The following is a 24,198-nucleotide window of genomic DNA, read 5'->3' on the forward strand; positions in this document are numbered from 1 at the left end:
AGGCGGGTGGCCGGGAGAGCCCCGGCTGAGGATGGGGCATGCGGTGGGCTGGGGTCAGTTCTCTGGGCATGGGGACACCTGTCCAGGAGTGCAGAGCGGCATGGAGACACCTGGCTGGGAAAGGGGACAGATGGACAGGGGGACATGGGCACACCTGTTTGGGAATGGGGACAGATGGACTGGGGACATGGTGACTCCTGTGCCTGAATGGGGAAACCTGGCTGCGCATGGGAACAGAGGGACAGGGGGCATGGGGACCCCTGACTGAGAATGGGGACAGATGGACGGGGGGACACGGTGACTCCTGTCTGGGCGGGGAGGAGCGTGGGGACATGTGGTCTCCTATGGGGTCATGGAGCCCTGAGCAGCTGCTGGGACACTTGAGCAGGCACGGGGACACCGTGAGGGTGGGGCCATGGTGAATGCAGTGACTGCGCCCAGGCAGGGGACAGCACGGGAACACGACCAGAGGCACTGGTGGGAGCCAGGTCCCTCCGCCAGGGCCGCAGTGGCGTGTGGCTGGAGCCACCTTAAGGTGTCAGTGTGGGGGAGGGACAGACGGGCTGCGGGGGAGGGCGATGTCCCGGTCCTGTGCAGTTCCCGCGTTCCCGTTCTTGTCCCGTTGCAACATGGCCCTGCGGAGGGTGCTGGCGCTGGCGGCAGCCCTGGGGCGCCGCAGCTGCTGCTCCAAGGTGGGGCCGGGGCTCCGAGGGCCACTCCGGTCCTGACGCGGCCACTTGGCCTCGTGCCTGCGGTCAGACCCTCCCCAGGGCATCCCTGACGCGTCCCCGCTGTCCCCCCGCAGCCCCCGCTGCCCCCCGACTTCGTGCAGGCCCTGAGGGCCGTGGTCGGGGCCCCCAATGTCTCCACGGCCACCGCGGTGCGGGAGCAGCACGGCCACGATGAGTCCATGCACCCGTGAGTGCCCCCGGAGCCCTGGGCAGGGGAAGGACCGAGGGAAGGGTCATGGGGAAGGGAAGAGCCCGGGGAAGGCAGGAGCCAGGGGAAGGGGCACAGGGGAGGGGCCGGGTCCGAGGATGGGAAATATTTGGGTAGACAAGGGGCCGTGGGGAAGGGAAGGGCCGTGTGCCAAGTCCCAGGCTGGGGAAGGGCCATGGGGAGGGAGGCTGAAGCGGTGAAGTCAGTGGGTCAGCGGTGCTGCCTGTCCCCAGCTGTGCCCCCCCGGACGCCGTGGTGTGGCCCCAGGCAGTGGGGCAGGTGCAGGAGCTGGCAGCCCTGTGTCACCGCCGCCGGGTGCCCATGGTGCCCTTTGGCACTGGCACCGGCCTGGAAGGAGGCGTCAATGCCGTGCAGGTATCGGCTCCCCGGCACCTCCGGCCCCCCAGGGGCTCTCGGTGCCCGGCCGTGCCCAGACTCTCAGGTGCCCCTGTGCCAGGGCGGTGTCTGCTTTGACCTGAGCCGCATGGACGCCATCGCAGAGCTGAGCCTCGAGGACTTCTCGGTGACCGTGGAGCCCGGTGTCACCCGCAAGGCCCTCAATAAGCACCTGCGAGGCACCGGGCTCTGGTTCCCTGTCGGTACCGTGGGCGTGGGGGGAGTCATGTGGCTTGGGACAGTAGTGGGGGTCCTGCGTATTCCTTTAGGCATGGGCCTTGTGGGAATGTTGGGAGTGATGTGGTGTCCACAGGTGTGCTGTGCTCCCAGGGGTACCCATGTGAAAGGAAATGCCAAGGCCCCATTTCTTTTTGGGATGCCCATAATTTTGCTGCAGTTGAAATCACAGTGGTGTCCATGTGGGAGTGGACACCATCCCCACCTGCTTCCCCTGCCCGTCCCCTGCTTGCAGACCCTGGGGCAGACGCCTCGCTGTGTGGCATGGCGGCCACGGGTGCCTCGGGCACCAACGCGGTGCGCTACGGCACCATGCGCCCCAACGTGCTCAACCTGCGCGTGGTGCTGCCGGACGGGCGCCTGCTGCACACCGCTGGCCCCGGGCGCCAGCCCAGGTGGGCTCTGGGAGGCCGGGGGGCTGTGCTGGGCTGTTCATGTGCCACGTGGCCGCCTGCTCACCAGCTCTGTGCAGGAAGCGGGCGGCCGGCTACGACCTGACCTCGCTCTTCGTGGGCTCTGAGGGCACCCTGGGCTTCCTGACTCAGGCCACGCTGCGCCTGCACCCGCTGCCCGAGGCCACTGCTGTCACCATCGCCTCCTTCCCTGGCGTGGGGGCGGCCGTGGCTTGCACCGTGCAGGTGCTGCAGGCCGCCGTGCCTGTGGCCCGTATTGGTGAGTGCCCGCAGTCAGAGGTGGGACTGGGGATCCAGGTGCTGGTGCTGGAGCTCAACACTCCTTCCTCCCACCCAGAGTTCCTGGATGAGGTGATGGCAGATGCCTGCAGCCGCTTCAGTGGGATGGGGCTGCCCGTGGCAGCCACGCTCCTCCTGGAGCTGCACGGCTCCCGGCGTAGCCTGGCTGAGCAGCAGCAGCAGATGGGTATGGCTTGGAATAGGGAGGAGGAGAGGGGACCAGCAATGGATGCTTGGGATGGGGACCAGGAAGACACTAGGGTGAGGGATGGGTGATCTGGGGATCTGCTGAGGAGCTCATGAACATGGGACGGGGGGGCTAGGGGTGTCACAGGGTGGTAGACAGGGACCAAGAGACAAGGGACAGAGGAACCAGGAGTATCCCAGGATGTGGGATGGGTGCCCAAGACGGGTAAGGGCTGGGTGCCTGGGAGTGCCGTGGGTCATATCCCAGAGCTCCTGGTGACCATCAGAGGAGATCGTGCAACAGAACGGCGGCTCCAGCCTGGCCTGGGCAGAAGGGCTGGAGGAGCGCGAGAAGCTCTGGTCCATGCGCCACAATGCCTGGTACGCTGCCCTGGCCCTGCGGCCCGGCTGCCAGGTGAGGCACAGGGACAGGGATGATGGCAGCAGTGCCCATGGTGCTCTGAGTGCCACAGCTCTGCCCTCCCTGACCCAGGGCTACTCCACGGACGTCTGTGTGCCCATCTCCCGCCTGCCTGACGTGGTGGTGGAGACCAAGCAGGACCTGCAGGCCTCCAGCCTCACCGGTCAGCAGGGCCACAGCCCCCTGGGACAGAGGGGGCTGGGGGGCCACCATCCTCCATGCCACACCCATCTGACCCGTGGACTTGCAGGACCCATGGTGGGACATGTGGGTGATGGCAACTTCCACTGCATCCTTGTCTTCAACTCCCAAGACCCGGAGGAGGCCCAGCGCATCCACGCCTTCACCCAGCGCCTGGGCAGGTGAGGCCAGGGTGCTCTGGGGGGCCGGGACTGGATACAGACATCCCATCTCCTGTTCCTCCCTGTCCCACAGGCGGGCACTGGCAGCCGGGGGCACCTGCACCGGGGAGCACGGTGTGGGGCTGGGCAAGCGGGCACTGCTGCAGGAGGAGCTGGGCCAGGAGGGCCTGGACACCCTGCGCTCCATCAAGGCTGCACTCGACCCCCACAACCTCATGAACCCCGGCAAGGTGCTCTGAGGGGGAGCACCAGCACTGAGCTGGCACTGGGGAGCCTCAGCCCCTGGAGTCAAGGCCAGGGCAGCCATGCTGCCCTGCAGTGCCACTGTGTGTGTCCCTACAAATTCTCCCATCCCCACTTCTGGGGATCAGGGATTCTCAAACCCCCAATAAACCCTTTGGACTCACATTATCCATGTGCTGAAAAGTTGTTTAGGGGGGTAGGACCCCCCAGCCCCTTCCCAGGAGGCTCCTGACAGCACACACTGGGCAGGGCATCGTCAGGGTCCCACCTCAGTCACTTCCCCTGAGCTGCAGTGCTGCCGGTGCCAGGTGGGAGCTCCCTGGGACCTGCTGAGCACTACTGTGGCCATCCCCACATGGCAAGCACAGAGAAGTGGAACTGGTGTGGGTGGGGGGCTCCAACACCCCACTGGCATAATCTGCTTCACCAAGAAAGCCAGTGAAATAAAATAACAGTGAATGTTTTATTGAACATTGTTTTAATACCATATCAAAACACCTTGACTAATGAAGGAAGCTCCCCCCAAGCTCTGAACTCTTTTTTTCCCCCATTTTTTTTTTAATATATAAATACAGAAAGGTTTCCCGCAGGGGCACGGCCACCGGCAGGGGAGGTCTCACCAACGAAAACGCGCCCGCCGCGCCAGGAGGGGACGGGGATGGGCGAGAGGGGTCACTGCCATGAAATGACACCATCTTGGCACCTCCAGCAAAGCCACCCCTGTGACTAGGAGTGGCTGGGGGCATCCAGGGGGGCCACTGGGGCCTTCCCCATACCCTCCTCAAAAGGGTCCAACTCAAAGCCAATGGAAAAGAAAGAGGGGAGGCGGTTTTGGCAAGAGGAGCCCGGCGAGGGGGCACAGGAGGGGCGGCGGGGATGCTGCAGCTCTCCAGTCTCTGAGTGGTTATAGCTGAGTTAAAGAGTGACCAGTCTGTAAACATCACCGGGGCAGGGAAGCTCAAATTGAAGAACACGCCAGTCAACACGAAGCTTCAGTTGTGGTTTGTCGTTTGGTTTTTTTTTTTGTCCATTTTCTCTTTTTTTCTTCTTTTTTTTTTCCTTTTTTTCCTTTTTTTTCTCATTGTAAACACTTGAAAGACGTACCCCTGCGACTCAGCAGGGGGGAGCAGTGGCCCCGCTCCCGGCGTGGGGCAGAGTCCCCATCTCAACGCTGCCGGGGCTCGGGGTGGAGATCTCCAAAAGGGAGATGGGAGAGAGGAGGAATTGCCCATTTAGTCAGTGCAAAAAAACCGAGCAGAGCCCCCGGGCGAGTCCGGGTGGGAGGTGGGGGGGTTGCCGGTGAGAAATGCCGCGTGCTCCGTTTGGCCGGCTGTCCCCGGCAGCTTTCCCCTTTCGGCTCGGGGAGAAAAGCCAAACATCATGGCAGGGTTTGGGCCGAGGGCGTCCCCGGGGCCTCCCTGGCAGGCAGAGCTCTCCTGGTGACCAGCGGCTGTGCAGGGGAGAGCAGGTCGCTCCGCTTTTCTCACACTGTCATCTCCTGGATGTTTCTCTTTGTTTTAAGTCTTTTAAATTAAAATAAAAAACAAAACAAAACAAAACAAAAAAAGCAGAAAAACAACAGAACAAATAAAAATAATAAAATAAAATAAAAGCTCCGCCGTTGTCCCAAGTGGATTCAAGTTTCTGGGTTTTATTTTTGTCTTCTCGAGGAATTTAAAGTCAGCCCAAAACTCCAGGCGGGGCAGGGGGGACGGGGAGAGGAGGTACAGCAGGTATAGCAAGGTGCCCTGCAAAGGCAGAGAGAGACCATCCCGGTGAGGAGCAGGAGGCCTGGCCGTCACATCCCACCCTATCCCACCCTGTCCTCCACTTCCAGCCCTGGACTTAAACCCAGCATGACAATGTCCCTTCTGAGCAGCCCACCACAGGCTCACCTTAGAGAGAAGTCAGCAAGCACTCGGCGGGTCAATCAGAAGGATGCTCTGGGCAAGATCTGTTCACTTCAAACCATGAGTCTATACAGCTGCAAGAGGAGAGCATGTTACCACCACGCTGCTGAGCCTCAGGTGTCCCTGCCTGTCCCCTTGCCACCTGCCTGGCTGTCCCCTCATGGTACCTTTTGTGATAAATGCAGAGGCAGGGCAGCCTGGCTATCGTGTCCCCCTGCAGCAGCTCCTCCAGGCAGATCACACACTCGCCGGCGTCCTTGGTCAGCACGTCATCTGGGAGGGGAGGACAGGGCAGCAGTGAGACGGGCACCACCAGAGCACTGCCCTCCCTAGGATGGAGTGCAGCCCAGGGTCACTGCTGCGGGGGCAGCCGGGATGGGGGGAATGGCAACAGTGCTGGGAAACGCTGGCAGGGGGCTCACGTGGAGGCACGGGGGAAACGTGGGTCTGGGGCATCTGGAGTGAACACAACTCTTACCCCCAGCTTCCAAAAAATCACCAACCAGTAGGGGGTGAGCATTACTCCCACACTAGTGGTCAGGAGAGATGTGGGAGATGCCAGAGTTTGCAGCCCAGTGTTCAAGGCCAGCAAGGAGGGGAGGAAGGCAATGACCCTTTGGGGGCCAGCCCTGGAGGACATGTGCCAGCAGTGCTCCCTCTGGCACTGAGGGGAGGGGAGAGGGGCTCCTCGGGGTAGGGGGCTCTGTTATAAAGGAGCCCAAAAGCAAAAGGAGCAGGCTTGAGCCATGACAGGAGAGCAGAGTACAGCAGCACCATCCACAGCCCTCCTGGGAAGCCCAGCCAAGCCGCCTGCCTGCAGCAAATGTCTCTTCAGCCTGCCCGGAGTGGCAGGACGCCGTGTCCCCCACACAGCCTGGCTCTTACCGTTGTAGGAGAGGCGAGGTTTGCTCAGACACATGATAAAGTGCATTTCCATCTCGTCAGAAGCCACAGATTTGGAGCAAATGGGGCACTTGAAACCTGGAAGGAGAGCAGAGAGATGAGCCTTTAGTGAGGGCAGAAGGAGTCACCCACCCTGCATCCTGGGGAATCCCTGGGGCCATGGTGGGGCACGGCAGCGGGCAGCCCCTCACCTGCTGCCTGCATGGTGACCCTCACCCCACACAGCGCCCACTGGGCACCCACTCATCCTGTGCTGGCCACCAGCAGCCACCAGCGTGGGGGACAGCCACCGAAGAGGGGACAGCCGACGAGCTGGTGCGCTGGCCGTCCCCGTGCCCGCCGCGCAGAGGGCACGGACAGCGTGCCAAGGCAGTGCACACGTGGCCATCAGCTGCTGCCAGGCCTTAAAGGGCAAGCAACAGCCTGGGGCATGCAGCACCCAGCCACTGGCAGTGCATGGGCACGTCCCTGTGCCTGGACAGTGCTGTCACTGCTGCCAGAGCTCAGCACCACATGGCTGAGCCAGAAAAGCTGCAAGAAGGAGTTTTTTTCTATGGCTGCAGCAAGGACTGGCAGACTGGAGCCTCAAACACAAATGGGTGCTTTGTCCAGCTTTTCACAGGAGTGAAGTGTGTGCTTACCCTCTGATGCCAGCCTGCCTCCCCAGAAGCAGGGGGACACTGCAGGCTGATAAGCCAGCTTGACCTTGGCCCTGCCTGCTGATTTGTGTTCTTGGATGAAGCTGGATGGCATGCCCAGATCTGCTCTGTGACCTTGCTTGGGGTGGTGCCAGGGTGTCACACCAGTGTCATCATCTGCTCACCATGCAGACCACCACAGCATCGACCCCAGCCCCACTGAGTGAGGCTGCCCCAAATGCAGTTTGTAAGCCCCAAACTCACAAGGGAGCAGAACCTCAAGCAGCCCTGCAGGTCACCCATCTGGGTCTCCCTGCCCTTCCACTGCAGCCAGCTCAAGGCCACGAGGTTTGTCACTGCCCAGCAGAGCAGCGCAGCTCGAGCTGAACACGCGCGTGCCACCACCACGGGTTTGCACCAGAATATCCAGCAATTCCCTGCCTGCAGAGAGGGAGAGGGTAATTTAAGGATCTGCCTTCTAAAAGCAGATCAGGTTTGACTGCAGTGCTGCTTAAGAGCTTTCTTCATATATATGCAAAGGCTGCTCAGGAATGAAAAGAAAAAGAATGTACACAATTTATCTAAGGATGAATCAGGTTCTTGTTTGCCACCACGTGGATGTGGACAGGGCATTTTTTTTTTTTTTTTTTTTGCATATTGTAAGAGACAAAGTACAGGGTGGCTTTAAGGAGAGGCAGGTCAGACCTCGGCTGTGCAAACAGCCCCTGTAACTTCTCAACACTCCAGTGCTCATTAGCAGCAGTGATAAATACAGTTTACTTCCTAGGTCCTTGGATCCTGCCCCTCCCGAGTGTTGTTATTTCCCAGGAGGGTGCAGCAAGGATGAGCATCATGGATGGTATGGGATTGGCTCTAAAAGGACCTCCTAAAAGAAGGAGCCCTCAAGCCCAGCAGTCCTCCAGTGGGATGTCCTGCTGGCCTGCAGCATTGCCACGCTGGGAACACATCCCTGCCCCGGCCTGGCTGAGCCACAGGGTGTCTGCTCTGAGCCCAGCCCCAACTGCACCAAGCCCCAGGCGATAGGGCAGTGCTGCAGCCAGGGCCTCGTGGGCAGCAGCACTGATCTGCCTTCTCCTCTCCAGCCTAATTTTACTCCTGACCGATTTATACCTTGTGGCAGCCGTGCCCATTAGCTGAAGCAGCTGGTTTTTTCCTCCTCCCAAGTGTTTACCCGCCCGGTGGTGTATTTATAGCCTCCCAGGCTGCCTGCTGCAAGACCCAACTGGCCTCCCCTTGTGAGACAGCCTCCCAGTGGCCCGGCAGCCCTGTCCCTGTCCCCGCCTGAACTGCTCCCGCCTGGCGCGGACGGTCTGCCAGCGCCACGGGCACCGTCCCTACCGGGGAGCTCTGGGCACTGCTTCCAGCAGCACGTCCCTGGAACGGCTGTGACGGGCTCCCTTTGGAGAAGGCATTTTGTCTGCAACCTCTGTGTCGGGGCACAGTATTTGTAGAGGTTCAGTACTGTTCCCTGTGCTGTGTGTGGGCAGACCTCGTTTCCTCTGGTCCCCCCTTTTCTGTGCCAATGTGTTATTTTAAACAGCTGTCCCAGATCTGCCAGCTCCGGCAGCACCCGAAGGGATCCTATGAGACGTGCAACCAACGTAAAGGGAAAAGGCCCCAGATGAAGCTGCCTGGTCTGTGGCTGCCAGCAAGGCAGCAGGGCCAGGCAAAGAGCAGGGTCCTCTGCAGGCTCCAGCAAGCGGCTGTTGCTGTATCTCCAGGCCTATTTGCTAGCTGGGATAGCTTTAGCACGGTTATAAATAGCTGGCATGAACACTCCTCATGCTCCTCACTGCTCCCTGGGCAGCTGGCTGGGGCACTGGGACTCCTGACACCACCACAGCCCCGTGGCAAGGACGCGGGGACACCGGGCAGACAGAGAGGCCCAGGCTCAAGCCCCAGCATGTATGTGGCATCCTCCTGCCAGACAGGTCTGGGGGCTGAGCCAAGTGCAGAAACACACACGCACACTTTTCTGGCTCTGCATTTCACAAGATGGAGGGGGGGGGGGAAAGGAAAGATGAATATGCAGTTGCGTAAATTCTCAAGTTTGAACAGGAGTGAGGCGCTGGTGTGGAAAGGCCCCCAGGGCGGGGGGCTGCCCTGCACCCCAGCTGTCGGCATAAATACTTGACATTGCAAAAGCAACTGCTTGTGTTTCCCTTCATGGCAGGCACAGGAGCCCACCACCAGTGGGAAAGGGGAGGCAGAGGTAAACTCCCTCACCCTTCTCCAGGTGACCCTGGGGTGAAGGTGATAGGCAGAGAACCAGTGAGGCCAGGGGACAGCCAGCCCCAAACAGCAGCAGGCACCAAGCCCGGTGCCTTGGAATATCCCTTCACAGCTCAGGCAGGAGTCTGTCCTGAGGATGAAAGAGCTGCTCTCCACATGGCCAGCCCCCTCCAGGCCATGGTATTTTCCACATTCCCCGAAATCCCCGTTAATTTATCCTGCCTAAGCTGCCAGCCAGAGCAACGCAGGAGATTACATTTTGACAGCTGCTCATGGAAAATTCAGCTCCCTCCCTCCTCCTCAAGCCCTTTACGTCCTACTCCCACATGCCTAAAAGAAAAAACCAGAGGAAGGGCCCAGCTATTCCTCCTTGCCTGGGCCTTCCACACACATGGGGAGGCCCAGGGCTGCTCCAGGGAAAGGCCATGGACACTTCCTCCCTCCCAAGGCATCTGGTGCAGCTGGTGATGCTCCTGCCCACAGCACATTAAACCTGAAGCTGGCACTGTCACCTCAAACAGAAATGTGTGGGCAGGTACCAGTTCCCAACAAGAGTTGGTGAAGAAGAGGAGGGTGCTGCAGGAAGGGGGCTGGCCTGGAAAGGCAGGTTCAGGTCAAGACCTGGACTCTTGTACCTTGCAGGAGACTTTGAGAAAGCCAAGGGCTTTCCAGGGCTGTGAGACGCAGGCTGGCAGGTGATCTAATCTCTCCAATGGCTTGGTCTAGAAACCAGAAGCAAGTGGTGCTGGTGCTCTCCAGAGGCTACTACCCTCTGAGTATTTTTAGGAAGGTTACATGGCTAATTTTAGAGAGTTGGGCAAAGCAAAGCTGGGAACCTCTGAAAATCTCTACCCGGTCCTATGAATGCCAAAAAAGCCTGGTGGTTAACCCTCACAGTGCCAAAAGCACTACCACAGAACTGCAAGGAATTTAGTGATGGTGGGAGGATTGAGACACCTTTCCAATCCATTTCTAAGTATCCCAAACAGAGCTGATTTTGGAGCTGGGATAGGAAATTCCCATCACTTGTGTCTACTGAGCCGTACAACAGAGTCAACCACACCACGTCCTGAGAGTAGAAGTGGCTGCTCCCTCCAGGGGTGGGGTGAGACCATGTCCACAGGAGCTGCAAGCCTGTCCCAGATCCCAGGGAAAGGCATGTGCCATGTCTACCTTCACCTGCCAAACCCTCCTCCTGCTGGCTGTGCCTCCAGGCAGATTGCTCACAGGCCACGGTGCCAGCAGGAGTAGCCCTGGCAGTAGGACACCGTGGCTCTGTTACTGGCAGGTGGCTGAAACATGGAGAGCAGCAGCTTTTCTGCTGCACAGCACCTCCACAGTGGGAGGAAGACACCGGTGGGGATGATGTGCCCTGAAGGCAGGAGGAAGCAGCAGTCCAGGCACAACACCAGCAACTGACCCCACACAGCATTCACCAACTGGATCCCTGGTTGCCCAGTCTCCCACTACTGCCATGGGATAAACCAGGAGCCCTGTGAGTGGCAGCGGCAACACGAACTCCCCAAAACGTGCCTGACCCAGGAGGGATCCCTTCTCTGGTGCCCAGCCACCCCACAATACACCTGGAGAACCAGGGAGCTTGGGTAAGCTCCAGGCTGCCTGATGATCATGGAAGATGTGGAAACCTCAGCTGCAGAGCCCATCTCCATATCTCCAGAGAGCATCCTGGGCTCTCAGCCAAGGGAGCTGGCTTATACCAGGTGAGGATGCATCCACACATGAGATAAAACCAGAGAATATTTGGTCCAAGCACGTAGTCCTGGTGCCTCCTCCTTGATGAGTAAACCATGGGCATCCCACCTTCCACCATGGCTTCCCTAACACTGCCAGCTGAACCAGCACCATGTGTAAGCTGAAATACATGGATCATCTTGGAAAAACCCAGACTAATGACTGAAGAGGAGCTGAAGTATGTAGGGTTGGGTGAGGCAAAGGGGTTCTGCGTCCTCCCTTTCCCTTACCCCTTGAGGGCTCCAACACAGCCCCAGGAGGGAAGAAGGGATCAGGGAGGAGTTATTCTCTGTGCCAGCCAGGTGAAGGAAATCTGGACAGCCAAGATATTCAGACCCAACATCTCCTAGAAAATAAATTCCCTATGGATTTAAAGCAGCCTGATTTTTTTAAAGTGACGGTCACAGAGCGGCACATTGGAGATGGCACATTGGAGATGGCACATTGGAGATGGCACACTGGAGATGGCACATTGGAGATGGCACATTGGAGATGGCACACGGATGCACAGAGCACCTCCCCAGCACTGGGGCACGACAGGGACCTGGCAGCTGAGGACTCCATGAGTGTCCCCTCACGAGTAGAAGCCAACCATGGAAGTGACACTCCAGCTGCCTCAGTGATGCAGTTGGGTGATGCTGCAGGAGGCAGCATCAAGTGCCTGCAGGCCAGGGCACCCAGCAGAACCAGACCAAGATCCACCTGCCCCTGCAGAAGGAAGTGGCATCAGCTGCACGGGCAGAGGCAGGGGCCAAGGCCCAAGGCAGCCCTGCTGCCCCGGCAGGACTCAAGGCACTGGGTGAACTCCATGATGGTGCTGGGCTATTGTGCAGCACAAGAGCTGACACGAGCAGGGACACGTAGACAGGAAGGAGTAAAGCACTTAAGCTGCCTCATTTGCCAGCTTTGAAAAAGCGAGCGTCCTTCCTCCTCATTCAAGGCTGCAGAGAGGCTGGAGAGCATAAAGGATGGGTCCAGGGTGGAAATAAGATATCACACCTTCCTGGAGACAGAAGGGAGGCAGGGCTGGGGAATGCCAGTGAACCAGCCCCAGATGATCAGCCAAGCAGGGGATGTGGCTTGGATGGGACATCTCAGGATGGCAGTGCTTGGAAAAAAACTCAGCCATTTCTGCTGCCTTGGCAGAGGAATGGTCTTGCTGCATCCTCATCCCACCCCACCTTTTCCTTGCTGATCGAGTCAGTTCAGCTTGCTGAGAAGGGAGAAAATAAATGTTTGTAATATAAAAGCAGCACCCCAAAAAGAAGCTACTTCTGTGCAAGGCCAGGTTTTCCAAGGTCTAAGAAAAGCTGTCCCTGGTGTGCAGTAGCTCAAGGCATTGTGTTTTGGAGACACCTCTGTCTACTCCCACCTGACTCATGCCACAAAGAAGAGATGTAGCAGCAAGGACAAGGCATTAGTGCTTCAGGTGGGATGTAGGGAAGCCACTGGGGTCAGAGAGATGCAGGACACAGAGCAGAGGGGCTGGCTGACACTACATCACAGAAGCCCAAGGCTAGCTTGCTGCAAGCCAGGAGGCAGAGCTGTTTCTTTTTTAGCCAGTTGGGTTCTTATGGAGGTGGTGGGGGAGGATAGGAAGATGGAGAACAGATTGCAATTCTGGGGCGGAGGAAAGTTGGAGAGTTGGAAAGGAGCAGGAGATACAAGAGAGGGAACCCCACAGGAACATTTGCTCCAGACCCCCCTAAGCTATTGATTCTCAGCAGATGGACACACCAAAGCCTTACAAAACACCTCCAGTACAGCCCACAGACACTCAGAAGCAGGAGGGCAAAAAGGCCTGGTTAAATGGTCACAGGATGTCTAGACATCAAGTACCCTCCTTGCCTGACATTGTTTGAATATTGACCCTTTCATGGTTGTAATTGCAATTTTTGAACAGAAGCAACTATGCTAAGACAGAGATCTTCTCCCTCATATAGCTCAGGCTACACTGCAGGATCAGTTCCCCCAGACCTGATGAAAAAAGCAACTTCTCAGGGTCACCCTGTCTTCTGGCAAGTCCTAGTTTACTGCAGAAACACTCCCCCAGCTGCTGGGAACAGGTTTCATAAGGATGTGTAGCCCAAAGCTAATTTTAGCATCCCAGAGAAGAGCAAAGTTAAGCAGAGGGGTCCTGGGTGATAGCCCAGCAAAAGCATTAACACCTCCAACTCCTGCTGTCAGGCTGCAGAGCTCCGACTTACAGGGTTACAAGCTTATCCAGGGCTCCTGCTAGTCACAAAATAGGTCTGGGGCCATGTCATGGCTCAGGAGAACTGCAGGGATGCTCTGGTGCTGCCTTCATGCCTCTCAAGGGATGCTCAAATGTTGAATTCACTGCCCAGAGAGGACAACAATCCTGCAGCCACACCTGGGAATTTCCAAAGGGTTTGCCTGAATGCCTGTTTTTTTCCTCCCACGTATTTCTCATAGGAAGGAGGCCCAGCCAAAGCTTTGCTGTGGGCAGCAATCTTTTGCAAGATGCACAGAGCCAGCAGGGTGATGAGGGAGTCCCAGGTGTTGAAATGAAGGAGCACAGGGGATCCTCTGGCAGCACAGCGGGATGCAGCAATTTGGAAATCGGAGCAGGAAGGGACAGAATTTGGCACTTTGGCTTGGCAAGGGCTGGGAGGGAGCAGCGAGGCAATGTCACGTGGGGACTGGTGGGGTGAGTCACTTCTGACTAAGACATCCGCTGGGGAGGCACCCACGGAGTCCCCACGGCAGGCTCCAGCACTGAGGAGCTGCCAGAGGAATTCCCACTTTTGGAAAGGTTGAAACACCAAAGCCTGACCTGAGCCACTCCCAAACCCAGCTGGATCTGACGCCATGGGGTGATTTATTTCCTGACCCTGGGTTTTCCCGAAGCTGAAACCCTGTGCTTTGATGCTGCCGAGGCTCCATCATTGCCTCATGTTCAGATGATCTCTTGGAGGATGATGCACATGCACTCCAAAGGCACATGATGACGTGCCCTGGCTTTGGGATGCTGGGATTATGGCCAAGCACTGATGGCACCCACGTACCCCTTCCTGCCAGGGAGTGATCCCAAACAGCTCCTGGGACACTTCCTTCCCAGGCATTCCACAGCAGCAGTGCATAAAGACCATGGTGGAGGGTGTCTCTGTGCCTGGGCCATGCTGGCAGGATCACTGAAGCAAATGTTTTTCATCAGTGCAACATCCCCAACCCTTGGGGTGCATGGAAAGGGTGACATGTTGCTTTTTGGAGTAGAGAAAGGGCAATTTTTATGTAGTGGGCAGCAAACAGAGCATAAAAGGCACACAGAGCTGCATCTACCCACAAACAGTGCATGGCTAGGGAACACTTGTGGCAAATTCACAGCGGTTATTTCTGCAGAAAGACAAAAAAAATTTGAAATTTTTCCACCACTGGAAGAAAAAAAAAAATCTTAGTGAGGAGTATGCTGCAGAGCAAGTCCTGACCTCACCTGGTAGGAAGGGCTGCACAGCACAGAGCATCTCCCTGCTCCCCAGGAGAGACTGAGGGATACCCAGTGAATGCCCCAGTCTACCAGGACAGCAGGAAGGGGAAAAAGCAGCTGCAAAGCTGGGGGTGATCACTCTTTTTGTTGTACATGGTGCAGAAGGGGAGGGATTCTCCACAGCACCAAGCTGCCTGGACAGGCAGCATGAGCACTCCTGTGACAGCCAAAGGCTAGGGATTTGGGAGGATTATCTGTGTTGAGGATGGGGGTCCACCACCCCAGAGCTTCCTGGCTGCCTTTGCAGCATGGAGGCATCGGCAGACAGAGCCAGCTTTCTGCAGCTCCGGGAGCCCTCCGAAACACAAAGCCCCTCAGAGGAATGAGCCCCTCAGAGAGTGGCAGCGTCTGCTCACACTGGATCCTGCTGGAGGAGGCAGGAGGGGCTACACACTGTGCCACAGGCAGGAACAACCCTGTCCAGGTGCCCCACCTTCTTTGTCCTTTTGCTTCAACACGTGCCAGCCTCCAACATGAAAAGGGCTGCTTCTGAGCAAGGACACAGTGGGGCTGCAGATGACAAAAATCCCACCTGTGGGATTTGAAGCTCTCTCTTCCCCATCACAAAAGGCAACACCCAGAGGAGCAGAGTGTAACCCCACTTCCAGAGTCAGGCAGAGCCTTGTGAAGCAGCATCTTCCCGTGAAACATTCACCCAGGACTAGGTGCAGGGTACCATCTGTTTTGTACCTGTCTACAGGGAGCAAGAAGAAATCAAAGGCATCTAAAAATCCCCTCAGAAGGGTAAGATCCAAGCAAATAGCAGACTTCAAGGGCTGTGAAATCAGGGGCACAATAAATAAGCAGATGGACATTTGCTTCAAAGCAGCAAGATCTGACCAGGGATGACCTGAAATGCCAAGGCAGCCAAGGCAGGGTGCTCAGCCTCAGCCTGTCCTGCTCAGCACCAGCTTACCAGAGGGCTGGCTGCAAAACTGATCTCAGCCCATACTGACCTGACCTCCCTGCAGACAATAACTTAGGCCATCTGCCTAGAGCCAACCTTGCCTCCCTTTCCCTGGCTACAGCTGTCCAGGCCTCGGATGCATGGATTGAAAGGTGGATCTAATTCCCCTGTAGCGCTTCTGATCAAGTGCAGCTCCATCACCTTGTAGGAAGAGCTCCCAAATGAATTACTGCAATTACCCCAGCTGCAGGAGAAACTGCAGCTTTTCCCCTCACTGGTGACAAAGGCTTCTCCAAAAAACAATCCCCCAAACGCCCACCACCTCAAGCTGTAATGCAGCATCCAGGATGTGAAGAACAGAGCCCCTGACATCACTCTCAAATCACTGAGCTGTGATCAGAGAAATTCTGAGCCATGGTGAAAGCCAAGGGGAGAAGGAAGAGACCTGTCTTTCAAGGCAGCAACAGGCAAAGAGACACAGAGGACATGGAAATGCCAGTGGCCTCATCCTGGAAGGAAATAAAATGTTGGGAAGGGATGAGGACAGGGTCAGCATCATTGAGTTCTCCTGCCTGACTGCTGCTCTCCCCCTCTTGTGTTGCAGGCAGCTGGCCTCTAAAAATACCCACTGTTGTCATGCTGTCCTGCCGGCTTGGGCCAGGAAACTGCTCTGAGCAGCTTTCAGTTCCATTCTTCATCTGTGCTGCTGTACTTCCCTCACAGGATCTGTCCCAGCCCCTCTTCTGTGCCTGGCAGGTGACAGTCTCTCTGGAACTATGGCCATAACTTGACATAAACTCAATTAACCAAGGGCACTAACTGGGAATATACAACCCTGGGAAATTTCTGCTAGCGTTGCTAGAACTAGCAAAAAGGTAAATACTTCTACAGCATCTCTCTCCTTCTCTACAAAGTGCCACAAGACCATTCCAAGGCACACAGTCTAATTTCATGCCACTGATGGGAACCCCACAGCTACGTGAGTGTGCAGGAGCACAGGGAGTCACAAATTTCCCAAGCTCATTAAGCCCATGACAACACCAGGTCAACCTGGTGCTGATGCCAGGCAGTTCTGGTCTATAGGGAAAGAGGGGAGAGAAGAACCAACTTCACCTCAGAAGTGCAGTACAGCCTCTTCAATGGTGAGGTACCATTCCCACTGGCAAAATACACCCTGGATGGAACACCCCCAGCTGCCCACAGACCCAGTGTTGGGTCTGAGTGATGCATCTGCTCGGGTTCAGCTGGTGGCACATGGCACAAACCTGGCAGTGTGGAGGCACTGACCACACCAGGGAGCACCAATGTATCAAGCCCCCTGCCAGCAGCACAGAAATCAGCCATGAAGATCTGCCTGCTGCTTCTCTGGCCCTTCCTTCCACCTTCCTCAAATCCCAGATTGTATGGACCTGCAGTGGGCTAGAAAGTTAAACCATGACAAGAGAGAAGCAGACCCTGTCCCCCACCACAGGCACTCCCCTCCCCTGCCTGCAGCCCAGCAGGGCAGGAAACCTGCCAGCAGCTGCTGCCCACGGGAAATGCTGTGCAGCAGCACGAGAAGAGGCCCCAGGCAGCAGAGCTTCCTGAAGCTGCACCTCCAACAGCCTCCCATCAAAAAGCACTAAGCAAAAGCATTCAGCCACGCAGCACCTGCAAGGGACAGCAGGAGCTGGGGGGTACCCATGGGGGGGGGGGGTATTCAAGCCCCCAGTGGGTTCACCTGCATTTGAAACCTGCCTGGTGGAACTGGTGCAGGGAAGACATTTAAGGCCCAGTTTTAACTAGTATTGCTCTATCTGAAATAAAAAAAGGGTGTCCCTACAGAGGGAGGCTTGTTGTACCCCAGTGTACAGCCAGCCCAAAGCAGATGGGCAAAGTGCACTGCATCAAGCCTGCTGCTTTACAGCATCACTTGGCTGCTCATGCACATCATTCCCAAGCCCTTATGATTTCAGTTTTCAAGGGAACCAGGAGAAAGCCAGGTCACATTTACTCAAAACCAAGTACTCAGCACATCTGGGGTTTTGGTGTACCAGCAGCAGATGCCACGAAATGCACCTCGTGGTTGCCCACCATCTGCTTGGGGCACCACAAGGCTTGTCCCTGCAAAGGGAATTTATCTGAAGAGCCCTTTGCTGCCTGTCTGATCTGTCACATGAGATATTACATTGGAGGGGGGGGGAAAAAAAGCCTTTTTTTTTCTCCTCCTCCAAAGTGGGCTTTTCTCCCTCCCTGTGCTTCTCTTGAAATTAATTTTCAGCGTTTAGCAGCACTTTCCCATGACTCTGTGCGGCTGCCTTGGCCAGGCGCCAGCCTGATACTGCTCCTCCACCAAAGATGTCTGTATCTGATTGATCCTCTGGCCAGTGAACGAGTGAGAGAGGAGAGAGAAGCCTTAATAGCACATTAATAAATAAGAGAAGCCCTTACGGTTATTCCAGTCACCGGAACAAACATCTCAGCAAAACAAACCAGCACGGGATAAACTTACGTCACAGGCTGGGAAGACAATCCTGGTTGGGAAGTGGGTCAGCCCAGGAGCACGAGAGCATCATTCTCAGCATCTCTAGAAGACACATGTGTGGAAAAGGGAGAGCACACCCAGCTACCCTATGCTGATTTATGTACAGGTTTATAGAGCAGAGAGCCTGGTTAATGTGCACAGGAATTAGTGCCCTCGTTCCTGAGGAAAGCAGTCGGGCTTTCAGAGGGCACTGGGGAGGCAAGGCAGCGCAGAGACAGCCTGCACTCGCTCTCGCTGCGGAGACTGAAGATAACTGCCGCCACCGCCGGCTTCTCACACACAACGCCAACGTTGACGTACTTAAACTTCATCTCCAGCTCTGGCGTGCATTAAAGCTGCCTTTGAGTCTCCCATCTTCAGGTGTTCAGCACTTTGCTCTTCTGAGGTCGCCGCTGCCTCTTTCCCCCATCCCAGGTGGATGCTGCCCCGGCAGCTGGCTCAGAGAAGGCAGAAGCAGAAAAGCATCACCTCCAGACCCGGAGAGCCCAACAGCTGAACATCACCAGTGTGGGGAGTCATCAGGACTGTTTCTGTACCCACTTCCCAAATGATCCACAGGTCTGGCAGTGATGCAGGTGCTTGACCCGGCTGTCAGACAGTAACCAGCACCAAACCCACAAAAAGATGGTTTGAGGACAGTCATCTTTGGAAATTTCCACTAGCAAAAATAGATTCAGAATGGCAAGTTCATGCAGACCTTGGGGTGCCCTTCCCCTGGCCTAGCTCCTGGAAGCGGGGAGGGAAGCACATATGATGTCTGCATGTTGAAACAGAGATTCAGTTGGAAGGGAACCACAAGGATCATCAAGTCCAACTCCTGGCCCTGAACAGGACAACCCCAAGAATAACACCATGTGCCTGAGAGCCTTGTACAAATACTTTCTTAACTCTTTCAGATTTGCTGCTCTCTGGGGAGCCTTCCAGTGCCCACCCACACTTTGGGGGAAAAACCTTTTCCAACATCCTATGTAAACCTCCCTTAGCACAGCTCCATGATGTTCCCTTGGATCCTGCCACTGGTCATAGACAGCAGAGATCGGTGCTGACCCTCCAGTGGAAGCTGCAGCCCATAATGAGCTCTGCCCTCCGTTTCTTCCCCAGGTAGAACAAGCCAAGTGGCCTCAGCTGCTCCTCATATGGCTTCCCCTCTAGACACTTCACTATCTTCATGTCCCACCTCTGGATGTTCTCTCTCAGCTTTATATCCTTCTTGTCGGTACCTAAATCTGCACACCAGACCTGAAGTGAGGCCACAGCAGTGCAGAGCAGGATGATCACCTCCCCTGACCAGCTGGCAGTGCTGTGCCTGATACACCATGGGACACGGTGGGCCCATTTTGGCTGCCAGAACACACTGGTGACAAGTTGGTGGCAGGACAGCCAGGGCTGAGAGCAGCTGACTAGCGAGCTACAATTAAGTCTTCTCATTCTGGTATAGAGGCTTCAATGGCAGGACTATCTGAAGAGCAATGATTGCCAGGCACTAGCGAGAAAAAGCTCAGGACTTAAAGCTGTTGGAGCACAATGAGGGTTCACCACAGACAGGCCTCTTCTCAGCTTGCAGAGACTGGAGCTGCCCAGCACGGGCGTGCACACACACCTTCAGCTCACCCTCCAACAAACAGCCCCTATTTCCCCCCCATTATTCTGGAGTCAGATTGAAGAGCACTTCCAGTCTTTTTTGCTCTCAAACTATGTGTGGAAAAGAACTCAGCCCAGCACCTTGGCTGCCATCTCTGCACTAAAAACCCTCCCATCTTCCTCAGGATGGGCTCTCTTGCTCCAGGAAAGAGCTGCTGAGAACACAGCAGCTCATTTGGCAAAGAAGGCCTCCTGACATTGGTACTACCAACATCCAGGACAAACAGCTTGCTTTGTCAGTGCACAGAGAGCCTGTGACATTCCTGGTGGCACTGCACAGGAGGATAAGCTAGGCGTTCCTTGGGCTAGCCAGCAGACAAGGAGATATGGATTTATTAGAGCTTCAAACACTCAAGGGCTTTGGGTGATGAGTGGGATTTCCAGATAAACTTTAAGCTACTTACAGCCTATGCAAACTCCCTTAGATCCTCTGATGAATAACATGAGAGATACTAAGAGAACCACACAAAGTTGGAAACATGCAGCACTAAGCTACACATCTCCCTTTTCTCCCTTCTTCTCGCTAGCCTGGGCTTTACTGAGAACTCCTAAATAGTCATAAAACTGAAGAGGCAGTGTCAAGTGCTACAGGCAAACTCCAAAGTTGTGCGAGATGTGTCTTTTCCACTTATGAAGGTCAAGAAATAGATCTCAGAAACCCTGGGCAGACAGGGGAATCCCAGAGCAGTTTCAGGTGGTGCTAGAACAGTTACATTGCTTGTGTATATGGCAGGCATGCCTTGGGAAAATCCCCATCAGGAAACAGGACTCATCCACGGAGGTGCTGTCCACTCAAAGGAAGGGACAAGCTCCACCATAAACATCAGACCTTCTTGCCCACCCTATTTGGAAGATATACATAGGCTTCACTGTTCACAAGAGCAGCAGCTCTCCTGCGCTCGCCCTGGGACAGGCTAGAGGCCATCAGCATCCAACTGCTCCTCCAATTTAGGCATCCCAGCAGCCATAGTGCAGCCCAGAGGGATTCAGCAGTGGGCTCTTCTCACTGACCAGTCCCATGCACAGCACCTTACAGGGATGCTGTAGCATTCACTGGCTTTGGGGACTACTTTGCAACCTCCCTCTGTACAATCTTCAGCACAATCCTCCTCTCCTCCTCCCCAGGCACGCCTAGCTCTTCTGCAGGCCTTCAACTGTAGGGAGGGGAAGGAGTGAAACCAACCAGGGAAGAGAACTCAGCCTGCCCCAGCTCACTCCTCAGGATCCCTGCTGAGGGGCTTGATGAGCCATGAAGCAGCTGGAGAGGCAGAGAAACTCTGCATGGCAGATATAGGAAGCAGCGAGGCGCCAAGACTATCTGTGTGCTCCTGTTATCACAGGCACTCTGCTGCAACAACCGCACCTTATCACTGCCCTCAAGTCAGAGCTCCTCGCTGTCCCACTGAGTACCTCACAGAGATCAGGTTGCACTTTGAGCTCCCAGCTCATCCCCCAAACCCAGAAAATCATGAATGCAATGCACTCACAGAGAATGGCACCATGCAGGTCTCCAGAAAGGGGCAGGCAGGGCAAGAATCCACCCTCCAGCCACATTATCTACAGAGTTTAGGGGGCTCCTCTCCTCAGTAGTACAGCAGCTCAGGCAGATCCCAGAGATGCCATGCCTCATGCTGAGTGGGTTTGGTACCCACTCATCCCCTCATCCTCAGGGGCAGTCCCCTCATCCCCACCCTCAAGTCATCCTTCAAAGGCAGCAGGGACAGTCACGCGCAGCAATGTCAAAGCTCCTCTCCATTTACCAGAGCACTGCTGCTTCAGCACTTTCCAGTGGCTAATGGAGTGGCTCAGCACCACGAGAGGAGCAGGTCGATGGGGAGGCAGGGGGGAAGACGCAAGCAGCTCCTGACTGCCCTGCTGGAGGTTAACCAGCTGCAACGGGAGTTTAACAGGAATTTCAGCAATCTTGCGGTGGCTTACTTCTCCCCTTCCCTGCAGTCTCCAAATCCTTCATTAACTTCTTACACTAAGAGAAGAAGAGTGCAAAAGTTAAATGAGCTCTGACAAGTTTTCAAAAGGGTTTTTAAGCATCCTCCACTCCTTTTTGCTATTAATTAGCAACAAAGAACCACCACCGGGAGAGGCTTTGGTACAGACTGAACAGCTCTCGCTGCTGCCCGCACACGCTTCAGCTCAGCTCAAATGCTCTCAGAGGGCCCCAAAAGAGGCACCAGAGAAACCCAGTTCTTGCAGCACTTCCCACAGCTCACGCTGCAATCTTTCAAGGGCACCGTGTTTAACTTCGCAGCACTGCACTAACTCACTCAAGTGGCTGAAAAACAGCTTACTCCATTTTGTCCATTTTGCAGCCGTTTTTTTTTTCTGAACAGGTTTTTGCCTCTCAGAATTGCAGTTTAAAATGTAACTGATACTCTCTGACAAACCATTGTGAGCTGCAGGGTGTTTCTGTAATGAGACCCTCCCCACACCAGCACCAGGCACAGCAGAAGCCCCCATGGCCCTCATTCCCACAGAGGCTTGTGGAATACCTGGAAGGATGCTGTGCCTTCATCTCTCTCTACATTTAGAAACCAGAGCAGCAGCACAGTCTGTGCAAGGTCATGGAGCAAGAAAGTTTGCAGGAGCACTTGGTCTCAACTCTGGTACCACATGCCAGCCCTCTCCATCTGCCAGGGAGGATGGCAAGCGCCTGGCTTATCCAGATCAATAGGAATAAGACCTGGGGCAATGCAAGACACACAGCTTCCATCTAACACAGAAGAGCAGCCTGGGCAAGACTGGGCAAAGGGAAAAAAATCCCAAGATTTTTTTTTTTCCCCCAAGAAGTAGGAAAATGGGCCCCACGAGACTCTTCTTGCACTTTGTTCTTATCCACTGCTTTGGTCACAGGCCTTCCTGAAAATGAGGCATTGTCCCAAGGCATATTATGAAATTCCCAGACCACATCACACAAGGAGAACACAGCGTTTGCTAGGGAGATGGGTGGGAGAGAAATCCCAGACTATTCCAGGAAACACAAGGAGACATCCCTGAAATGACTTCCCCTCCAGCCAGGAGGGGAAGGGAGGACCTCCCACCTCGCTCCCTGTACCCAACCAAAACAAGGTCAGTGACACAGCCTTGCTTGCAGCAAGAGCTCCTCTCCAGACACCAGGACACATGGAAGAGTCCGGCCAGGAGGGTGAAAGGGGCAACCTTGCCCCTTCCCATAGCCTGACACGTTTCCTGCAAGACAGCCCAGCTGGCCCCCCAGCCCTGTCAAAGAGGCAGGCAGTTCCTCCTCTGCTTCCCCCTAAGCACCACAACACTGCCAGCTGGCTCGAAAGAGAAAACCCACTTTGGCCTTTCCCTGGCTCTTTAACAGACAAAACAAAGGAAAAAAAAAAGATCCCCACACCTTGCTTTCAAAGGCCTTCTCTAATTCTTTCCCAATTTCTAAGGCTGGGAACTGCTACAACTGACTGGCAGTCCTCACACACCTTCAGAAGAGACACAAGGTGCTCAGCCTGGTTGCAACACTCAAGGTCTTGAGCTACAGCACCCTCAAGACCACTATCCTCCAAGTCAAGGGAGGATGGGGTGGGGGTGCCACATCCACTGCTTCATATCCTAGAGCCAAAACACCTCCCTTCTAGAAAGCCTCCTCCCTTCACAGCCCCTTCCTCCCTTGACCTTGACACAGATGCCAGCTCCAGCATGCACCCACTTGTCTGTGCCGGGGAGGGGATGGGGATGAGGGTCCAAGAGGGGGTCAGCTCCCCCTTCCCGGCTGAACCGCGCCCACCGCCGCCCCCGAGCACCCACGGAGGGAGGGGAAGCCGAGGGAAGGCTTCGGTGAGCCGGCACTCACCGCTGTGCGAGCTGAACCACCGCGGTGCGATGTGAAGGGGCAGCGCGTCGGCCAGCGAGGCCCTGGCGCCCAGGTACAGCATCCCGTCTCTATGGTGACCGCCTCCCGTCTCCTGGAAACCGTTGCCATGGGCGTACGTGGAGTCGGAGCCCGGACCGCCGCCGCCGCCGCCGCCCGGGGCCCTCTCGGCCTCCCCCGCCGCCCGTGCCGCCGCCGCGTACAGCCCGAAGGGGACGGCGCCGGCCGCCGCCGGGTCCATGCCCATCCCGGCCACCGAGCTGACGGAGCGGCTGCGCAGCCCCATCGCGCCGCCGCCGCCGCCCGCCCGGTAATGGCCGAAGGGGGGCGGCCCCCCCCCTCCTCCCGGCGGCGGCACGGCGCTGTCATCCGTCGACACCCCCGGGAAGGGGCCCCGCGAACGGGTCGCCGTGCTCTGCTTGCCCCCCATGTGGGCACCGCCGGGCCGGAGGGAGCCGAGCGACAGCCCCCCGCGGGGAACGGGGCCGCGCCGCCCCCGCTGGGAGGCGAGAGGGGGCGGAAGGAAGCGGGGGGGCGCGGGGAGCTACGGGCGAAAACCCATCCCCGCCCCAGGCATCCTCCCCCCGCCGGGCCCGCAGGGGCGAGGGCGCCCCGAGTCCGCCGCCGCCACCGCCGTCACCCTCGGCGGAGGCCGCCGAGGGCTCCGGGGCCGCGGAGCGGGGAGGGAGCGGCGGGGGAGGGGGGGGGTGGACGCCGGCAGGGTCGCTCCGCCCGCCTCGCTGGTGCCCGGGGCGCGGCCGGGAGCCGGGCGCGGATCAGCTGCGGCCCATGGGCGGCGGGGGCGGCGGGGGCGGCGCGCCCCGCTCCGCTGCGCCGGG

General features: G+C 56.7%; 2 protein-coding genes across 4 annotated transcripts; one reads left to right on the forward strand and one right to left on the reverse strand.

Moving 5' to 3' along the window:
• The first annotated feature begins 66 nt into the window (after positions 1 to 66).
• Positions 67 to 3,644, forward strand: LOC100227651 (probable D-lactate dehydrogenase, mitochondrial). 2 transcript variants are annotated; one of them, XM_072934332.1, is made up of 11 exons: positions 67 to 535; positions 806 to 918; positions 1,173 to 1,314; positions 1,397 to 1,538; positions 1,808 to 1,967; positions 2,045 to 2,244; positions 2,323 to 2,451; positions 2,738 to 2,865; positions 2,944 to 3,034; positions 3,122 to 3,233; positions 3,307 to 3,644. In XM_072934332.1, exons 1-11 carry the CDS (start codon positions 416 to 418, stop codon positions 3,470 to 3,472), a joined length of 1,503 nt encoding a protein of 500 aa, XP_072790433.1. In that variant the 5' UTR covers positions 67 to 415; the 3' UTR covers positions 3,473 to 3,644. The 2 variants fall into 2 exon arrangements, with proteins under 2 accessions (XP_072790433.1, XP_072790432.1); XM_072934331.1 differs by having other exon boundaries at positions 509 to 692.
• A 276-nt stretch (positions 3,645 to 3,920) lies between these two features.
• On the reverse strand, positions 3,921 to 24,182 carry ZNRF1 (zinc and ring finger 1). Of its 2 annotated transcripts, none has more exons than XM_072934335.1 (5): positions 23,342 to 24,182; positions 6,272 to 6,367; positions 5,554 to 5,659; positions 5,372 to 5,460; positions 3,921 to 4,999 (listed from the first exon to the last, which is right to left on the reverse strand). In XM_072934335.1, exons 1-4 carry the CDS (start codon positions 23,787 to 23,789, stop codon positions 5,403 to 5,405), a joined length of 708 nt encoding a protein of 235 aa, XP_072790436.1. In that variant the 5' UTR covers positions 23,790 to 24,182; the 3' UTR covers positions 3,921 to 4,999; positions 5,372 to 5,402. The 2 variants fall into 2 exon arrangements, with proteins under 2 accessions (XP_072790436.1, XP_030138321.3); XM_030282461.4 differs by having other exon boundaries at positions 3,921 to 5,224; positions 23,342 to 24,177.
• Positions 24,183 to 24,198: the final 16 nt, after the last annotated feature.

The sequence above is a fragment of the Taeniopygia guttata genome, chromosome 11 (assembly GCF_048771995.1).
Source record: "Taeniopygia guttata chromosome 11, bTaeGut7.mat, whole genome shotgun sequence".
In the NCBI taxonomy this organism is placed as follows: domain Eukaryota; kingdom Metazoa; phylum Chordata; class Aves; order Passeriformes; family Estrildidae; genus Taeniopygia; species Taeniopygia guttata.

Excerpts from the sequence above, each read along its gene's own strand:
- LOC100227651 (XM_072934332.1), top strand. The coding sequence starts at position 416 with ATGGTGAATGCAGTGACTGCGCCCAGGCAGGGGACAGCACGGGAACAC. Across the intron at positions 1,539-1,807 it reads CGGGCTCTGGTTCCCTGTCG|ACCCTGGGGCAGACGCCTCG; the intron begins GTACCGTGGGCG and ends CCCTGCTTGCAG. Across the intron at positions 2,452-2,737 it reads TGAGCAGCAGCAGCAGATGG|AGGAGATCGTGCAACAGAAC; the intron begins GTATGGCTTGGA and ends GGTGACCATCAG.
- ZNRF1 (XM_072934335.1), bottom strand. The coding sequence starts at position 23,789 with ATGGGGGGCAAGCAGAGCACGGCGACCCGTTCGCGGGGCCCCTTCCCG. Across the intron at positions 6,368-23,341 it reads GTGGTTCAGCTCGCACAGCG|GTTTCAAGTGCCCCATTTGC; the intron begins GTGAGTGCCGGC and ends CTCTCCTTCCAG. Across the intron at positions 5,660-6,271 it reads ACCTCGCCTCTCCTACAACG|ATGACGTGCTGACCAAGGAC; the intron begins GTAAGAGCCAGG and ends CTCCCCTCCCAG.